Source organism: Calliphora vicina, chromosome 3 (assembly GCF_958450345.1).
Source record: "Calliphora vicina chromosome 3, idCalVici1.1, whole genome shotgun sequence".
In the NCBI taxonomy this organism is placed as follows: Eukaryota; Metazoa; Arthropoda; class Insecta; order Diptera; family Calliphoridae; genus Calliphora; species Calliphora vicina.
In genome coordinates, this window is record NC_088782.1 from 83,496,536 (window position 1) to 83,512,496 (window position 15,961).

Genomic DNA, 15,961 nt, shown 5'->3' on the forward strand with positions numbered 1-15,961 from the left:
AGAGAAAAAATTTTAAAAAAAAGTCAAAAAAGTTTTTGATTTCGGAAAAAAAATATTAAAAATTTTTTATTTTTTTTTAAATATTTTTTTTCGAAAGATCGAAGAAATAGCTATCTATACTATTTGGGACACATTTTGCTAAGAACAATAGGTAATAAGTTACATGGATAAGAAAAAACCCCTGTTTGACCAAATTGTCAAAATTTTACCCCCTATAACTCAGAGAGTTCTCGACCGATGTTGTTGAAAAATTGTGTCTGAGTTACTATCCAATAGAGCTAACCTTGGTGCAAATTTCATCCCGATCGGAAGACATCGATTTCAAAAGTTGGTTCACTTGACATGAAATTCCCCCTATATATAATCTTCGTAAAAAACCAATAAAAATATAACTGAAATTTAGATTTATATATCAGGTCGAAATAAAAAACACGAAAGTACATCAATGGGTTTTTCAATGTTGTTTGGAACAACACGGTAGCTATTCTCAATTGTGGTTAGGTCTAGGTGGAATCTCTCCCAGTGTTCATCACTAAAGTCTCCTAAATTAGTGGGGGAAAAATCCAGGTGGTTGTCCAAAAATTGTATTTCAAGTGACATATTGACACCCATTATTCCATAACTATCCACTAGTTTCTTAACAATAGCTTCATAATTTGCAGATTTATTATTGCCCAAAAAATTGTTTATTACATCTTCCAAACTTTGCCACGCTGCCTTTTCCACCGTCGTTAATAAATTGGGAAACTCTTTTGATTTCATTAATTTTTTTAATTGTGGTCCATTAAATACACCTAAAAATAAATATAAATAAAACTTTAATAAAAATTACCCATTATGATCATTAAACTTACCAGCCTCGATTTTCGCAGCTCTTAACTTTGGAAAAACAGTTTTCAAATATTCCAATGCTGCACCATTGCGATCAAGTGCCCGAACAAAATTGCGTATTAAACCCAATTTTATGTGCAGGGGAGGGAGAATTATTTTAGATGATGGAACAAGTGGCATTTCATCAAGGCTATTGATTCCAAGCTGATGACTTTGGCGATATGGCCATTTATGGTCGGTATAATGCAAATCACGTCGTCGACCTTCCCAAAGGCATAAAAAGCACTGATGTTTACAAAATCCATTTTTTATTCCCATGAGAATAAACCTCCACTTTAAGGTCACAACAAATAAGCCAAATCATATTTTTATAAGTTTCTTTAATATCTGTCCCATAAACAATGGGAACTGACGGGTACACGTTACCATTATGTAATAGTACTGCTTTAAGACTTATTATAAAAAGTCGCCATTCGGCAGGATCGTAATTGTTTCCAATTGTGTCAAAGAGCTGATGTATGTCAGTCGCATATGTAATACCAGTTTCGTCGCATATGTAATACCAGTTTGATCGTAGTACACCAGCGTAGCAATAGTTACATACAATTTCGGGCACATACCACAATCTAGGTGCAAAGTTTATTAAAAAGTATTCTTCGTAGCATCTTACAAAGGTTTTTGTTATATTTCGCGATTTATTAAATGGTACGAATAATCCACACACAACACAAAACTTATTACGGTTTGGGCACTTCATATTTATTCACGTTTGCAAAAATTACTACGTTGTAGAAAAACTTTAATTGATTTAAAAAATTTTAGTTGATTTTTTAACGTGACAATTATTTCAGAACCTACGAAAAAACATATTATGTGCCAAATAATCTAAGTTCTAACTATTATCTTTTTCGATGAAACTTGAAAATAAATTATAAAAAATAAAATAATGCAAATTTAAAGTATTATTTAACACCTTAGCAGTAAAGCTAGAACGATAAAATTTTAGCACTATTTTTTTGAAAAATTAAAATTGGAAATCTTAAAGGATATTAAAGGATACAAATTTTGACATATTTTGATCCTGTCAGAATAAAATAAAAATAATACAAAATATTTTACAACTCTGCTTGGTCATTTGACACCAAACTTGGCAAAATAGGGTAAGCAGAAGTATTTTAAAACATTTTTTTAAAAATGTGCTACTTTAAAATTTTGAAGTCCTTTTACAAGGAAACAGGATCACGAAATAAAAAACTTTGAACGCAGTTTTGCTTCATTCAATCTCTATTTTCAGACTTATATCATCTGGTTCGTGTCTAAATTTGAGTGTTGGACGGTGTTATTTATTAAAATTTCTGGTTTTATTGGAAAGGTGAACTTTGTCATTTAAGAATGGAACACAATATCATTCATATGACTACCACGACTGGCTCGGCAGTAGCTTATCCGAGCAACCCAATGAGCAAGGAGTCGCAGTTAACGTCTACCGTTCAATAAAACCAGAAATTTTAAAAAATAATCAGTACTGTTTGTATGAAAACTGGGATTCCCCGGGTAAATACCAAAGCTATGTTTTTCTTTCCTTACCTTGATGTGAAATTGAAATTTATGTTCCTAAATGAATGGTTGATAAATACCTATTTTCTATTTGGGTCAAATTTGAACCGAAAATCGTTAACGTCAGTAAATTTGAAGACCTTAAGAGCTAGTTTCTGGGATAGAGATAATCTACATTCTTCGCTTAAACCTAAATTAAACTAAAAATTGTGTTTCTCACTTATTGTTTATATGCTATATAATCTAGGTTTAACTGAGCATCATTGGTGAGTTAAACCTAAGTATAAAATGCCAAAGCACAAACAGATGGAAAATAAAATAAACAATTCAGCACAGCAGCTCTTTGTTTTTATTTGCTTTATTAACATCAATATAATTTTTAATATACATTTTATATACTTTTATGTCGCTTTTTCTTTTAGAAAGTTAAAATTTACAAAAAAAGTTATGTAACGCGGTTGCTTTTTCTTATAAAATGTATAGTATTGCCATATTTATATGAAAAAATTTGAAGAATAAACATGTGATTTGACTGAAAAGTATGGCAATGCTAACAAAATTAATCCACTAGTGAGAAACACAATCATTGGTTAAATTCCGGCAAAATATGTTTCAGGATTAATATAACAGCGTGTTAAGCTGAGTTTAACTGACAAGTAAGAAACTAGCTCTAAGAAGGTTAAAATAATCTCTCAGGAATAAAACACAGTTTAAGTGCAGTTAAAAAATTGAACTAGACATTGAAAATGATATTTTAATCAGTGTTCTTGTAGGACATATAGTTGTCAAAGCATTGAGTAAGTTTTGAAGCTTTCTTGGTTTCTATTTTAGTCTTCTAAAATAGTTGGAGTATTTGTTTTAAAAAAGTTTTATGGAATTTGAATATTTTTTAATATACTAACCCCCAGTAACACGAAGGCTGGTTATGTGTTAACTAATAGTTATACTGACAGTTTTCATACAAAAATAATTTTAACCGACAGCATAACTATTAGTTAAGGCATAACCAGGCTTTGTGTTAATGGGGGTAAGGGCCATTATTACAACTTGCCATTATAGTTAACTTTAAGGGTACCTTTTTCTATTGCTTAAAGCATAGACCGGCGCTACTATTGTTGTGAATACGAACATTTTCGGTTATTTACACGTACACAACACGATCGCAAACAACAAGAGCGTAAAAATACAAATATTTCATTCAGTTGCTTGACAGCATTCAAAAAAGTAGGAATATAGCGCATGTTTTTGTCTAGGGCAGACCGTGGGCCAATTAGCCAGTGCAATTGAACTGGCTTTAATTTTATTTGTTTAACTTTGGCTTCAATATGGTGGTGGGTCCATGTTAAACGGCAATCAAGATGGATACCGAGATATCTCACATGGCTCTGTTCAGGAATTTTGATATTATTTATCTGTATGATAGGACAACTTTCTCGTCTTAGAGTAAATGTAATTTGAGTACATTTTGTTGCATTGACCTTTATTTTCCATTTGTCCAGCCATTTTTCTAAATCGCCGATGTGAGAATTTATTGACGGGTTTTCAAGTGTACTTAAAAAAGCGGTGTCATCCGCAAATGTATATGTGTTGTTGTTGTTGTTGTAGCAGCATAAACAATTTTACAATAATCATTTTGTTCAAGTCCAAGAAATTGTGCTACTTCAACAGGATGAGTCCATAAATCCATAGGACGTAGTGAAGTAGGGTTGGCTGAACAGTTAAATATGTGGAGGGTGTCATGAGGACCCTGACCACAAGCTGGGCATAATTTTAGGACGGCACTGTCTATGAGGGACCAAAAAAATCTAAGTTGTGCCAGAACGACTCTTATTTTACGCGGGAGAATCTTCTCAGCGTCTGCTATCGGTGGTGGGCGACCTCCAAGTACGACATTCATACAGTACCCTGCTACGGAATTGATGGCGTCTCTGTGAATGTCGTTCAAAGCTGTCATATACGAGCGGCGATCAAATGGATCCTACACATACCTCTGTATGCTCTCCTTGAATTTTCTATGGTCCTGTCTGACATGCCTCGGGGGAGACTCCAACTGTGTGATGTTGAAGTTTAGATGACTCCTCCGGTGACATCTAGAAGGAACTGTTGCAACAACATGACGTTGTTTTCACTGACCGGTAAAACCTTGGTTTCCTCGTGTAGGTGGTGTTCGGAGGTTATTTGAAGGCAGCCTGTGACGGTCCTAAAGGCTGCGTTTTGATAGCTTTGAATATTTCTCCACTGGGTATCACTCAACGAAGGCGACAACACTGGAGCAGCATAGTTAACCACTGACCGACCAATCGTCTTGTAGGTAGCAAGCAAGGTTTCTTTGTCCATACCCCAAGTACTGCCGGCTAGTGCTTTGAGGACCTTGTTCCTCAAGAGTTTCGGGTGGTTCACTGTCGGAATTTGTACGCCGTCGACCATGATGCCTAAGTTGACTTCGTTGGTGATATCTGCAGGTTACGTGCAGTGAAGAAATTGTGGATTTCGGTTAGATAGACCTGTGAGTTTGTTCTATGGTGTTATGTTTTTCTCGAAATCCGAATTGATTGGAATATAATCAAAATGATTCACTATCGGCTTTAACTTGTGCATTAAAAGTTTTTCGAATAGCTTTGATATATTTGACAATAGGCTAATTGGTCTATATGATTCTACTTTAATGTGATCTTTTCCCGGCTTAGGTATCATTGTAACTAAAGAAACCTTCCATTCTGGTGGATAATATTCAAGGCGTAATATAGCATTAAAAATAAATAGGATTATTCTTAATGCAATTTGGGGTAGCTCGAGGAGCATCTTGTTACTGATTTTATCAATACCAGGTGATTTTTTGGAGTTTAAATCAACAATAGCCTTGTCAATCTCTGAAATCTCAAAACGAAGTGGTTCAGCTGCAGTAATATGGGGTAAAGTAGGTGGTAACTCTGTTATGTCGTTTGACTCGTTTGGGGAAAATACATTCATTAGATGACTAACAAACAGGTTTCCTTTTTCAGTATCGTTTCTCGCCCAGCCTCCACTAGAATTACGTAGTGGAGGTCTTTTTAATTTTTTTGTAGCTCGCCATAGAGAGTAATTTGAGTACTGGGTGGCATCTAAGTTCTCCAGATATTTATTAATTGAGTCAGTTTTGCGTTTGTGAAGAAGCATACTGAGGCGTTTGCGACATTTTCTAAGCTCCGTTTTAAGTTGAGGGGATCTGTAGAGTTGCCACTCTCGACGAACTCTTCTTTATTCCGCTAATAACTGTTCAATGTCTGCAGAATAGAGTCTATTATGCTCTATTATCTTATTTGAGGATAATTCTAATGAAGACTTAACCTGCATTAGTTCCATTGGTAAATTTTTTGTAACTGCAAAATCAATAACATCGGGTATTTTGCTTGGGTCAGTAGGCCAGTATGTTGGTTCTCCGCTCGACAGCACATTCAAATTCAATTTAGAAATTGTATTAAACAAAGCCCGACCTTTCGGGGTTACAAGTCTTGATCCCCAGTGAGTATGCTTAGCATTATAATCGCCAGCTGCCAGGAACCGGGGTCCTAGGGATTCGTAAAAATGTTCATATTTGTTTTCAGTAATCGAAAACCTTGGAGGTGAATATATCGACGAAATTAACAGGTTTCTGTAGCAATCATCCAAAAATATAATCTTCACAAATATCACACATTGAATGGTGTTTGATACGGGTTTTAATTAAAATTCCAGAGCCTCCACATGCTCTATCTCTTGGATCATTTGTGCCATAAAAAACATATCCATTTATCTTAAATAAACTTCTAGACGTCAAATGGGTTTCCGAAACTAACATTATATTAACTTCATGACTTTTAAGAAAATACTCGAGAATGGTCAGTTCATGGTCTGTTAAGCACAGCCTGCAATAACATTGATTGCATCTTAAGCATTTCTTGCATCATGTTACTCATTGAGTTTGTAAAGTTATTTACCGATTGCAGAAGAGTTTCTATTGTAGATTCTAGTCTGGTAAAATTGAAAATTGGCGTTTGCTCTCTTACCTCTGGGTTCATATTTTGGTTTTGTGGTTGACGGACTTGCATCTGAGTTTGGTTGTCTGTTGCAACGGGGGGTAGTTAAAATTAGTTAGTTCGCTGTGTCCGCAATTGCTGCATTTTTTTCATTTTAGGATCATCCTTGGATTTGTTACATTGGGATTTGTTATGCAACTCTCCACAAAAAACACATACGGGTGGCAATTTACTATATGCCTTGGTAATTCCATATTCTTGGCAATTCATACATTGGACGGGGCCAAATCATTTATGTGGTTCTTCTACCGTAATTTTACGATGCAATAAATACTTCAGTTTATATATGGGATGTGTTTAATTTTTTTTCAGATTTATGACACCGGGTTCAAGTTCAACACGGAAGAGTTGTTGGGGTTTTTTTCGCGATTTCTAATGTATATCACATTTTTTGTCTTAAAACCTTTATCTTAAAACTTTGCTTTATTTCGAGTGCTTCAACATTACAGTCAATACCCTTTATTACAACTTGTAGATCCGTGCTTCCTTTCAGCTGATAAATGTAAAAACTTTTCTTTTGAGTTTCAAAATCTGTTACAACCTTTCTATAATCGTTTTCACTACTGAGCTGTATTTTAGTTTCATGAATCGTGCATTTCTTGATTTGGATTACGTAAAAAGAGTTCTCTCCTATTAATCAGATCAGGATCTGAACCAGTGAATTTGAATTATTTTCTCTCAAGTAAATAGGGGGCGGTTTTGTAGAGTTAATTTTATTTACTGGTTCATCTGTTTCACATTCCAGAATAGAAAAACGATTTTCATTGTTTAGTCTAGCAGGTTCACTATCCTTATATAATTTAGCCAAGGGTGCCGCTTTCGAAGACTTGGGACTTCGTGCCCGTTTTAATACTGGGATTTATTATCTTTATTTAAAGGTTGACTAATCTTGGGTATAGCGCCGCTTAATGGGTTAATTTTAATTGTAGTCGGTGTGGTGGATTTAGTTTCTGAAGCTGATATTGCTAGCATACTTTCAGGCGTAAATAAAATATTTGTTTTTTTGGTAACTCCAGATTAACAGCTGTTGGGTTTTCTTTCGCTTGACAATCATTAGTTGTTGACAATGCGGGGGAACAAGAACGAGCATTCTTCTATTTGTTTTGTTTATATATTTTTCATCTGCATTAACTGTAACGTATGCATTTCTGCCGTTTAAGGCCCTAGTTTAAGTCAGCTTAAGCAACTGTTCGAATACATATAAAACGTATCTGACAAACTATAATGTACTTAAGAGAGATTCGTCAAGTTTCGTCAAATTGTATTTGCTTAAGCATAGAGCGAAGCTGGTCGCACATTCCGTAAGTTTGTTTATTGTATACAAAGAAAATAAAGAAAAAATTAAAAGGATGAAGAAAATTAATTTATTTTCATAAAATAATAAGAAATACGTATTTTTTTAATTACGTGTTGCACATAAATGTGCAAATGGGGCTAAATTGTTTTGGATTTTCTTAAGCATTTGACAGTCTTTTCGTTCGGTTTTGACATTAACTTAAGCTAGCTTATGCATATTATAGATGTGCCTTTACACTTAACCTTCTCTCACTGTTTTCGTTAAAGAGACTCATTAAAGAGTAGTTGTAAATACTTTAGTTAACACTCTTGATCTATATTTAATAGTTAATGCACAAGGTTCAAAGAAAACAAATATATTACATATTTGTCTTTTAGTTCTTGTTTTTATTTTTTTATTTAATAATATTATTAAATGTGTCCTTTCGCGTAATTAATAAACAGGAAATGCAGAAAATGCATTCCAATTTGCCAGTTGTCTAAAATTAATTCTTAGTTTTATTCTTTGAATTATTATAAACTAATTATGTATGTATAAGAAATGAACTTAAGCCAAATTAAAAAGTAAATAATTTTATTTACTAAAAGCTTTACTTGAAAAGACATTAACTTAAGGCATGCAATATTAGAAAATTAATGTATTTAAGGTATTACCTGCCAAATAGGTTTATTTTTGCTGTCAATAGCTCCAAATTCGCGTTCATGCGCACGTGTTAAAACTTGTTTATATAAAATTTCGGCCTCTGAATATTTCCCTTGTTTTAAATAACAGCTGGCTAAATTATTTTTTGTTTTAGCTACATTTGGATCATCTGGACCAAGTTTAGATTCATAAATTTCCAAAGCTCGTTGATAATACTTTTCAACTTCATCATACTTTCCTTGATTTTGACATAATAATGCTAAGTTATTTAATTGTTTTGCAACATCAGGATGATCTTTGCCTAAAACTTTTTCTCGAATTTCCAATGCTCGTTTGCAAAGAGGTTCAGCATCTTTATATTTTCCACGTTTTCCATATAAAACAGCAAGATTATTTAAAGTAGCAGCAACTGCTGGATGATTTTCACCTAAGGTTTTTCCTCGAATTGATAGTGCATCATTTAACAAATTTGCAGCTTCCTTGTATTTATTCTGAAATAAAACAAAAAACGTTTGATTTTTTATTTATAAACATTTGTATGGAATTTGTTTAACTCGTCTTATATTTGTTTGTCTATTACTGTTATTTTGCATTGATCCTGAACCCTATTTAAACGTAACATTTGTTTCTTTTTTTAAGATTTTTGAATCTCCATATTTTGAATAATAAGAATATACAGTGAATTTCACTTAAAATTGTACACCATCGTAGTAAAATTTTATTAATTAGTTTTAGAAGTTGATGTTTTAGAAATATTTTTAAATGCTATTTTTATATTGTGTGTGCTATTACATATCAGAAAATATGGTATAATTTTAATTGCCCTTATCTAGAAATAAAAAAATTGGGTAATACTGTCAGTGCCCAGAATATCAAAGCTTCATTTAAAATCGTACAGGCACTAAAAAATAGCAAAGGATACCCTACAAAGTATTAGGATTATTTAATATTAACATTTTTTTTTAATTTTTAAAGTTTTAATTATAATTTAATATAAGTGTACGTATTTAAGTGAAATATGAATTTTGTGATATTTTTTAATTTTCATCAATATTTTTTTTGAGGTTTTGTTAACTTTTTTGTTGAAATACATATTTTTTGTTCCAATTAATAAAATGACTTTTAATTTTTTATATAATCACCTATTATTGCCTGTATAATTTCATAATATTTAAAAAAATATGTTGTACGATTTTGAGTGACACTCAATGTATATGGGGCATTTCACGTCAAGTGAACCAACTTTTGAAATCGATGTCTTCCGATCGCGATGAAATTTGCACCAATGTTAGTTCTATTGGTAATTCGGACACCATTTTTCAACAAGATCGGTCAAGAACTCTCTGTGTTATAGGAGGTCAAAATTTGACATTTTGGCCAAACAGGTGTTTTTTTTATCCATATAACTTATTACCTATTGTTCTTAACAAAATATGTCCCAAATAGTTTAGATAGCTATTTCTGCAATCTTTCGAAAAAAAAAATTAAAAAAATTTAATAAAATATTTTTGATTTTTTTTTTTTAAATCAAAAATATTTTTGACTTTTTTTTTCAAAATGGGCCCTTTTTATTTTTTTTTTTTTATTTTTTTTAAGAAAGCTTAGGTCTTTTCCTAAGCGACCTATATGGTCGCTTAGTGGGATGCGAGTGGGATATCTATCAAAAAAAATATTTTGTAACTCAAGATTTAAAATTTTTGAATTTTTTTGCAAAATCAAAAACTTTGTTGACTTTTTTTTAAAAAAATGGACCCATTTTTTAATTTTTTTTTTTTGCTCAGAAGAAAGCTTATGTGTTTTCTTTTAACACCCTTTTTGTCGCTTAGTGGGATGCGAGTGGGATATCTATAAAAAAATGTTTTGTAACTCAAGACATACAATTTTTTACTTTTTTTTGAAAAATCAAAAACCATTTTGACTTTTTTTTTCCAAAATGGACTCTTTTTTTATTAATTTTTTTTTCTCAAAAGAAAGCTTAGGTCTTTTCCTTTAAAACCTTTTTGGTCGCTTAGTGGGATGCGAGTGGGATATCTATCAAAATAAATGTTTTGTAACTCAAGACAAAGGTTTTTAAATTTGCACTATTTTAATTTTTTTCATATTTGTGTGTAAACCTTAAAAAACTTACGCAGAGAAACTAGACACATTAGCCTTTCCGATGGTATGTAACATACCCAACTAAAATTTCATAGCCTCGATACTGTAATACCCATAATATGTTAACCTCAGGAATAAAAATCACTTTTTTTCTATGGAAATGTTGAATAATAATAATAATAATAATAATAATAATAATAATAATAATAATAATAATAATAATAATAATAATAATAATAATAATAATAATAATAATAATAATAATAATAATAATAATAATAATAATAATAATAATAATAATAATAATAATAATAATAATAATAATAATAATAATAATAATAATAATAATAATAATAATAATAATAATAATAATAATAATAATAATAATAATAATAATAATAATAATAATAATAATAATAATAATAATAATAATAATAATAATAATAATAATAATAATAATAATAATAATAATAATAATAATAATAATAATAATAATAATAATAATAATAATAATAATAATAATAATAATAATAATAATAATAATAATAATAATAATAATAATAATAATAATAATAATAATAATAATAATAATAATAATAATAATAATAATAATAATAATAATAATAATAATAATAATAATAATAATAATAATAATAATAATAATAATAATAATAATAATAATAATAATAATAATAATAATAATAATAATAATAATAATAATAATAATAATAATAATAATAATAATAATAATAATAATAATAATAATAATAATAATAATAATAATAATAATAATAATAATAATAATAATAATAATAATAATAATAATAATAATAATAATAATAATAATAATAATAATAATAATAATAATAATAATAATAATAATAATAATAATAATAATAATAATAATAATAATAATAATAATAATAATAATAATAATAATAATAATAATAATAATAATAATAATAATAATAATAATAATAATAATAATAATAATAATAATAATAATAATAATAATAATAATAATAATAATAATAATAATAATAATAATAATAATAATAATAATAATAATAATAATAATAATAATAATAATAATAATAATAATAATAATAATAATAATAATAATAATAATAATAATAATAATAATAATAATAATAATAATAATAATAATAATAATAATAATAATAATAATAATAATAATAATAATAATAATAATAATAATAATAATAATAATAATAATAATAATAATAATAATAATAATAATAATAATAATAATAAAAAGATGAATAATTTAGTAAAATTTAATCTTAATCACAATAGATCAATTTATATAATAACTATTTTTACACTTAATTTATGAAGTTTTTAAATTTTCAAATATCCATACTTTTATCCTCCTTATTTGTCACCTTTATTAGCTGCTTTTTTTTGTCAATACTTTCTTGGCGTTATTAGATTCAGCTACTGATTTCGCTGCTGGCTTCTTTTTTGGCTTTGGAAAGAAATCGCATTGAGTAGATGCAGAAAACTTTTTTAATTTGAGTCTTCCATCGACAAGCGGTATGAAAGCATGGTATTGAGCAGTGCCATCGATTGTTACCGCAGCATCGAATCTGCTCTTTAGTGTTTTCAATGTTTCCTCATGATCCTCTTTGCTACTAAAAACTATTTTAGTTTCTTTACAATAATTCTTTGCCCAATGGAATAAAGCAGTCGCATCTAAGATGCGATCTTGATGAGAGCACTGGAGGCTATACTTCGCTGCATTTCTTTTGAGGTTTGCTCCAATACCATCACATGCTCCTTTACCATGAGCAGTAGGATGAAAATGCCACTCAGCTGGCATTCCAGTCTTTTTCATGGGCTGTAAGATTTGCGAAGCTACTTTTGTTTTTAAAATGTTGACCTTTTCTACTGTAAATTTTGATTTTAGATAATTTAGTATTATCTTCTGGTACTCATAAACTGCAACGGTGTCATGTTTTAAATCGTCGGATATGATTGCCATACTTTTGTGTTCCAGGTTTTCTTCTTTCATGTAGTAAATAACTACTGTGAATATAGTTGCTTGGTCGTTATTGAAGTGGAATGCTTGTATGGAATCCTGAAGAACATATTTATAGTTCTCTGCGAAATCAAATGAAATAATGAATTCACCAGACTTCAAATGTGTTTTCAAGTCCTTGAAGAATGACCACTGCTCTTTGACTAAAAAGTCATGGGTTCTCAAATTTAGCAATCCTCTACACAGTTCTTCCACAAAATCATCCACATTTAAAATTATGGTTTTCAGTGTGCATCTTTCAGTCTGAAGCCAAGATTCAAATTTTAACTCCTCAATACATTCTCGATCAAAAGAGTTGATTAAATTTTCTTTGATGGATGTGGTTTCCGGACAATTCGAACATTCACCTAAGTGGCAAGAAGTTGTAGCATTAGGGAACATAGTCAATTTAAGGCAATCGCAGTAATGGTGTAAATCTTCTGCTGAATCATCTTTTAAGTAATTTAAGTTGATTTCCTTCAACATCAATTTAACATTTTCATGGTAAATACAAACACATACTGTGTGAGTTCCGCTGCTTCCTGCCAAAACGCAATGTTTTGGCCTCAGTTGTGTAAATTTTGTGAATCCAATTTTGACATCCTCGTATTCAGATTGAAATGTTGCGAATAATTCATTCAGGTTACAGAGAACCATTCTCTTCTGCATTTGAACTTTCTTGCCATCGATTCGTACAGACATCCAGTCTTTCATCCCTGGCATCAGGCGACTCATATCATCTCGCTGATAAAACTGAGTTATTAGAGATTTAGTATCGCACTCCAAAGTGTTTCCCTTCTTTTTGTTTGGGAGTGTGAGAATCCCATGCTCAGCAACCAATTGTTTAGCAATTCTTGCTTTTCGTTGAGACGTTCCAAACTCAGTCATTGTTTTTGCAGAACTCCATGTTCTTGGAGCAAGCGTGAGAAGTTGAATTCTTTCAGCTTCACTCTGTGACGTTTTGTATTTCTCTTTTATTTGTTCAAGAACTTCTACTGCATCCTTATGGTATTGGTTTCGACACTCATTCGTTGAATTTGAAAAGTTAGAATAACCATCATCATCAACAGTTCTGTCTTCATTCTCGGAATTACTTTTGTCTTCATCTGGAATAACTTCAACGCAAGGCTCATTACTATTCAAATTCGGAAATTCGTTCAACTTTCCGAGCTCTTTCCTGCATGATCCACAAATTTTCAATCGTTTTGACAGCGTAGGGAATTTTTTTAATAAGCCGTCGGAAATATTTCGCATATCTGATGATCTGTGCTTCATTTTGTTAAAGGGTTTAAAACAAAAAGACGAATAAATTTCATTTTCAACCTTAGCCTTTTTAGAAGTCGTAGACATTTTGAATTTTGTAAGTATTTATGTAAATAACACACGTCTTAACTTTAACGCTGTTTCTAAAAAACTGATTTCCGTATGTCTTCAGAATGACAATAAATAGTTTTTTAAGATCATTAAGGTAGTACGTTTTAATGAATCAGTCTAAAATCTTTTATTAGCTTACATACTAAAGTACCTAGTTTAACCAAATGTTACAAATAATAATAAAAATAAACCACCATATAAATAACCTACCTGTCAACTTCTACCTCTCCACCCATTTCTTAAAGTCAAATGTCATAAAATAATAAATAAACTGGTACTTCGGAGAAGGGCCATAAAATATTTCCACTTGATTCCAAAAATTTGTTTCTGGGGCACCTGATATTTTAACAATGAAAATCACGTGCGCTGAAAACTACCTCTAGGATTGACTAAAAAAGCCGCAAGATACAAAACTAAGAAAAATTTTGGGGGTGGAAAATTAATAGCGGTCGGCCTCATATTGCACCCCTCCAGTGGCTATTATCGGTCAGTTGTTGTGGTTTTTATTTTTAAGGTTTTAGAAACACTTACACACAAATATGAAAAAAATCAATTTAAAAACATTTGTCTTGAGTTACAAAACATTTATTTTGATAGATATCCCACTCGCATCCCACTAAGCGACCAAAAAGGTTTTAAAGGAAAAGACCTAAGCTTTCTTTTGAGAAAAAAAAATTAATAAAAAAGAGTCCATTTTGGAAAAAAAAAGTCAAAATGGTTTTTGATTTTTCAAAAAAAAGTAAAAAATTGTATGTCTTGAGTTACACATTTTTTTATAGATATCCCACTCGCATCCCACTAAGCGACAAAAAGGGTGTTAAAGGAAAACACATAAGCTTTCTTCTGAGCAAAAAAAAAATTAAAAAATGGGTCCATTTTTTTAAAAAAAAGTCAACAAAGTTTTTGATTTTGCAAAAAAATTCAAAAATTTTAAATCTTGAGTTACAAAATATTTTTTTTGATAGATATCCCACTCGCATCCCACTAAGCGACCATATAGGTCGCTTAGGAAAAGACCTAAGCTTTCTTAAAAAAAATAAAAAGGGCCCATTTTGAAAAAAAAAGTCAAAAATATTTTTGATTTAAAAAAAAAAAATCAAAAATATTTTATTAAATTTTTTTAATTTTTTTTTTCGAAAGATTGCATAAATAGCTATCTAAACTATTTGGGACACATTTTGCTAAGAACAATAGGTAATAAGTTATATGGATAAAAAAACACCTGTTTGGCCAAAATGTCAAATTTTGACCTCCTATAACACAGAGAGTTCTTGACCGATCTTGTTGAAAAATGGTGTCCGAATTACTATCCAATAGAACTAACATTGGTGCAAATTTCATCGCGATCGGAAGACATCGATTTCAAAAGTTGGTTCACTTGACATGAAATGCCCCATATGTATAAAACAAGAGTGTTATATTTGCCTGTGCCGAATCATGAATACCCACCATCAATGTGTAATTTTGGCCTACTTTGGGGACTTGAATCAGTTATGGTGCAAACTGTACAAAATTTGATATAGTGATTAATTTCTTAAAACTTGTTGGTAGAAAGGTTCATATAAAACTTGTTATGTCCAATTTCATCACGATATTAATTACACTGGGAAAAAACTGACAAGCGAGCCACCGCACAGTGGATAATGTTGGTCATTTTCGGATCAAAAATCTGTAACATTTGAATGGATGAATAGGTGGGACTTTAAACTTCAACATGTATTTTTAATCATAAAAATCGAATTATTAAAATAAAAGTTAAGAACGGTTAAAAATACATTTTTGATTTTTTTTGAGTTTTGGTATGTGTGAGTTAGAGGTACTGTAGTACCGGTTGCGAATACTCTCGTGGTTGTACCGCAAGAGTACACTCGCTCGTGGGAACTCCACGGAGGCGAAGTGGAAGTTTAAAGTAGAAGAATAAAGTTTATAACGTATTTTGAAAACATTGTGTTATCATTTCTCTCAGTCTACATAATATAAATTTTTGTAATGAACCACTGGCACCGGCGAGTATACACCAGCGAGAGACAACGTTATAGTGTTTTAAAGATAATTTTATATAGAAAA

General features: G+C 30.3%; 1 protein-coding gene across 2 annotated transcripts in view; it reads right to left on the reverse strand.

The window, feature by feature from the left end:
- Positions 1 to 15,961, reverse strand: part of Klc (kinesin light chain) — a 331,732-nt gene that overhangs the window by 101,729 nt on the left and 214,042 nt on the right. For both annotated transcript variants that reach the window (XM_065503173.1, XM_065503172.1), the window contains exon 4: positions 8,394 to 8,873. In XM_065503173.1, coding sequence (XP_065359245.1) covers positions 8,394 to 8,873 — 480 coding nt within the window. The remainder of the gene's footprint in view (positions 1 to 8,393; positions 8,874 to 15,961) is intronic.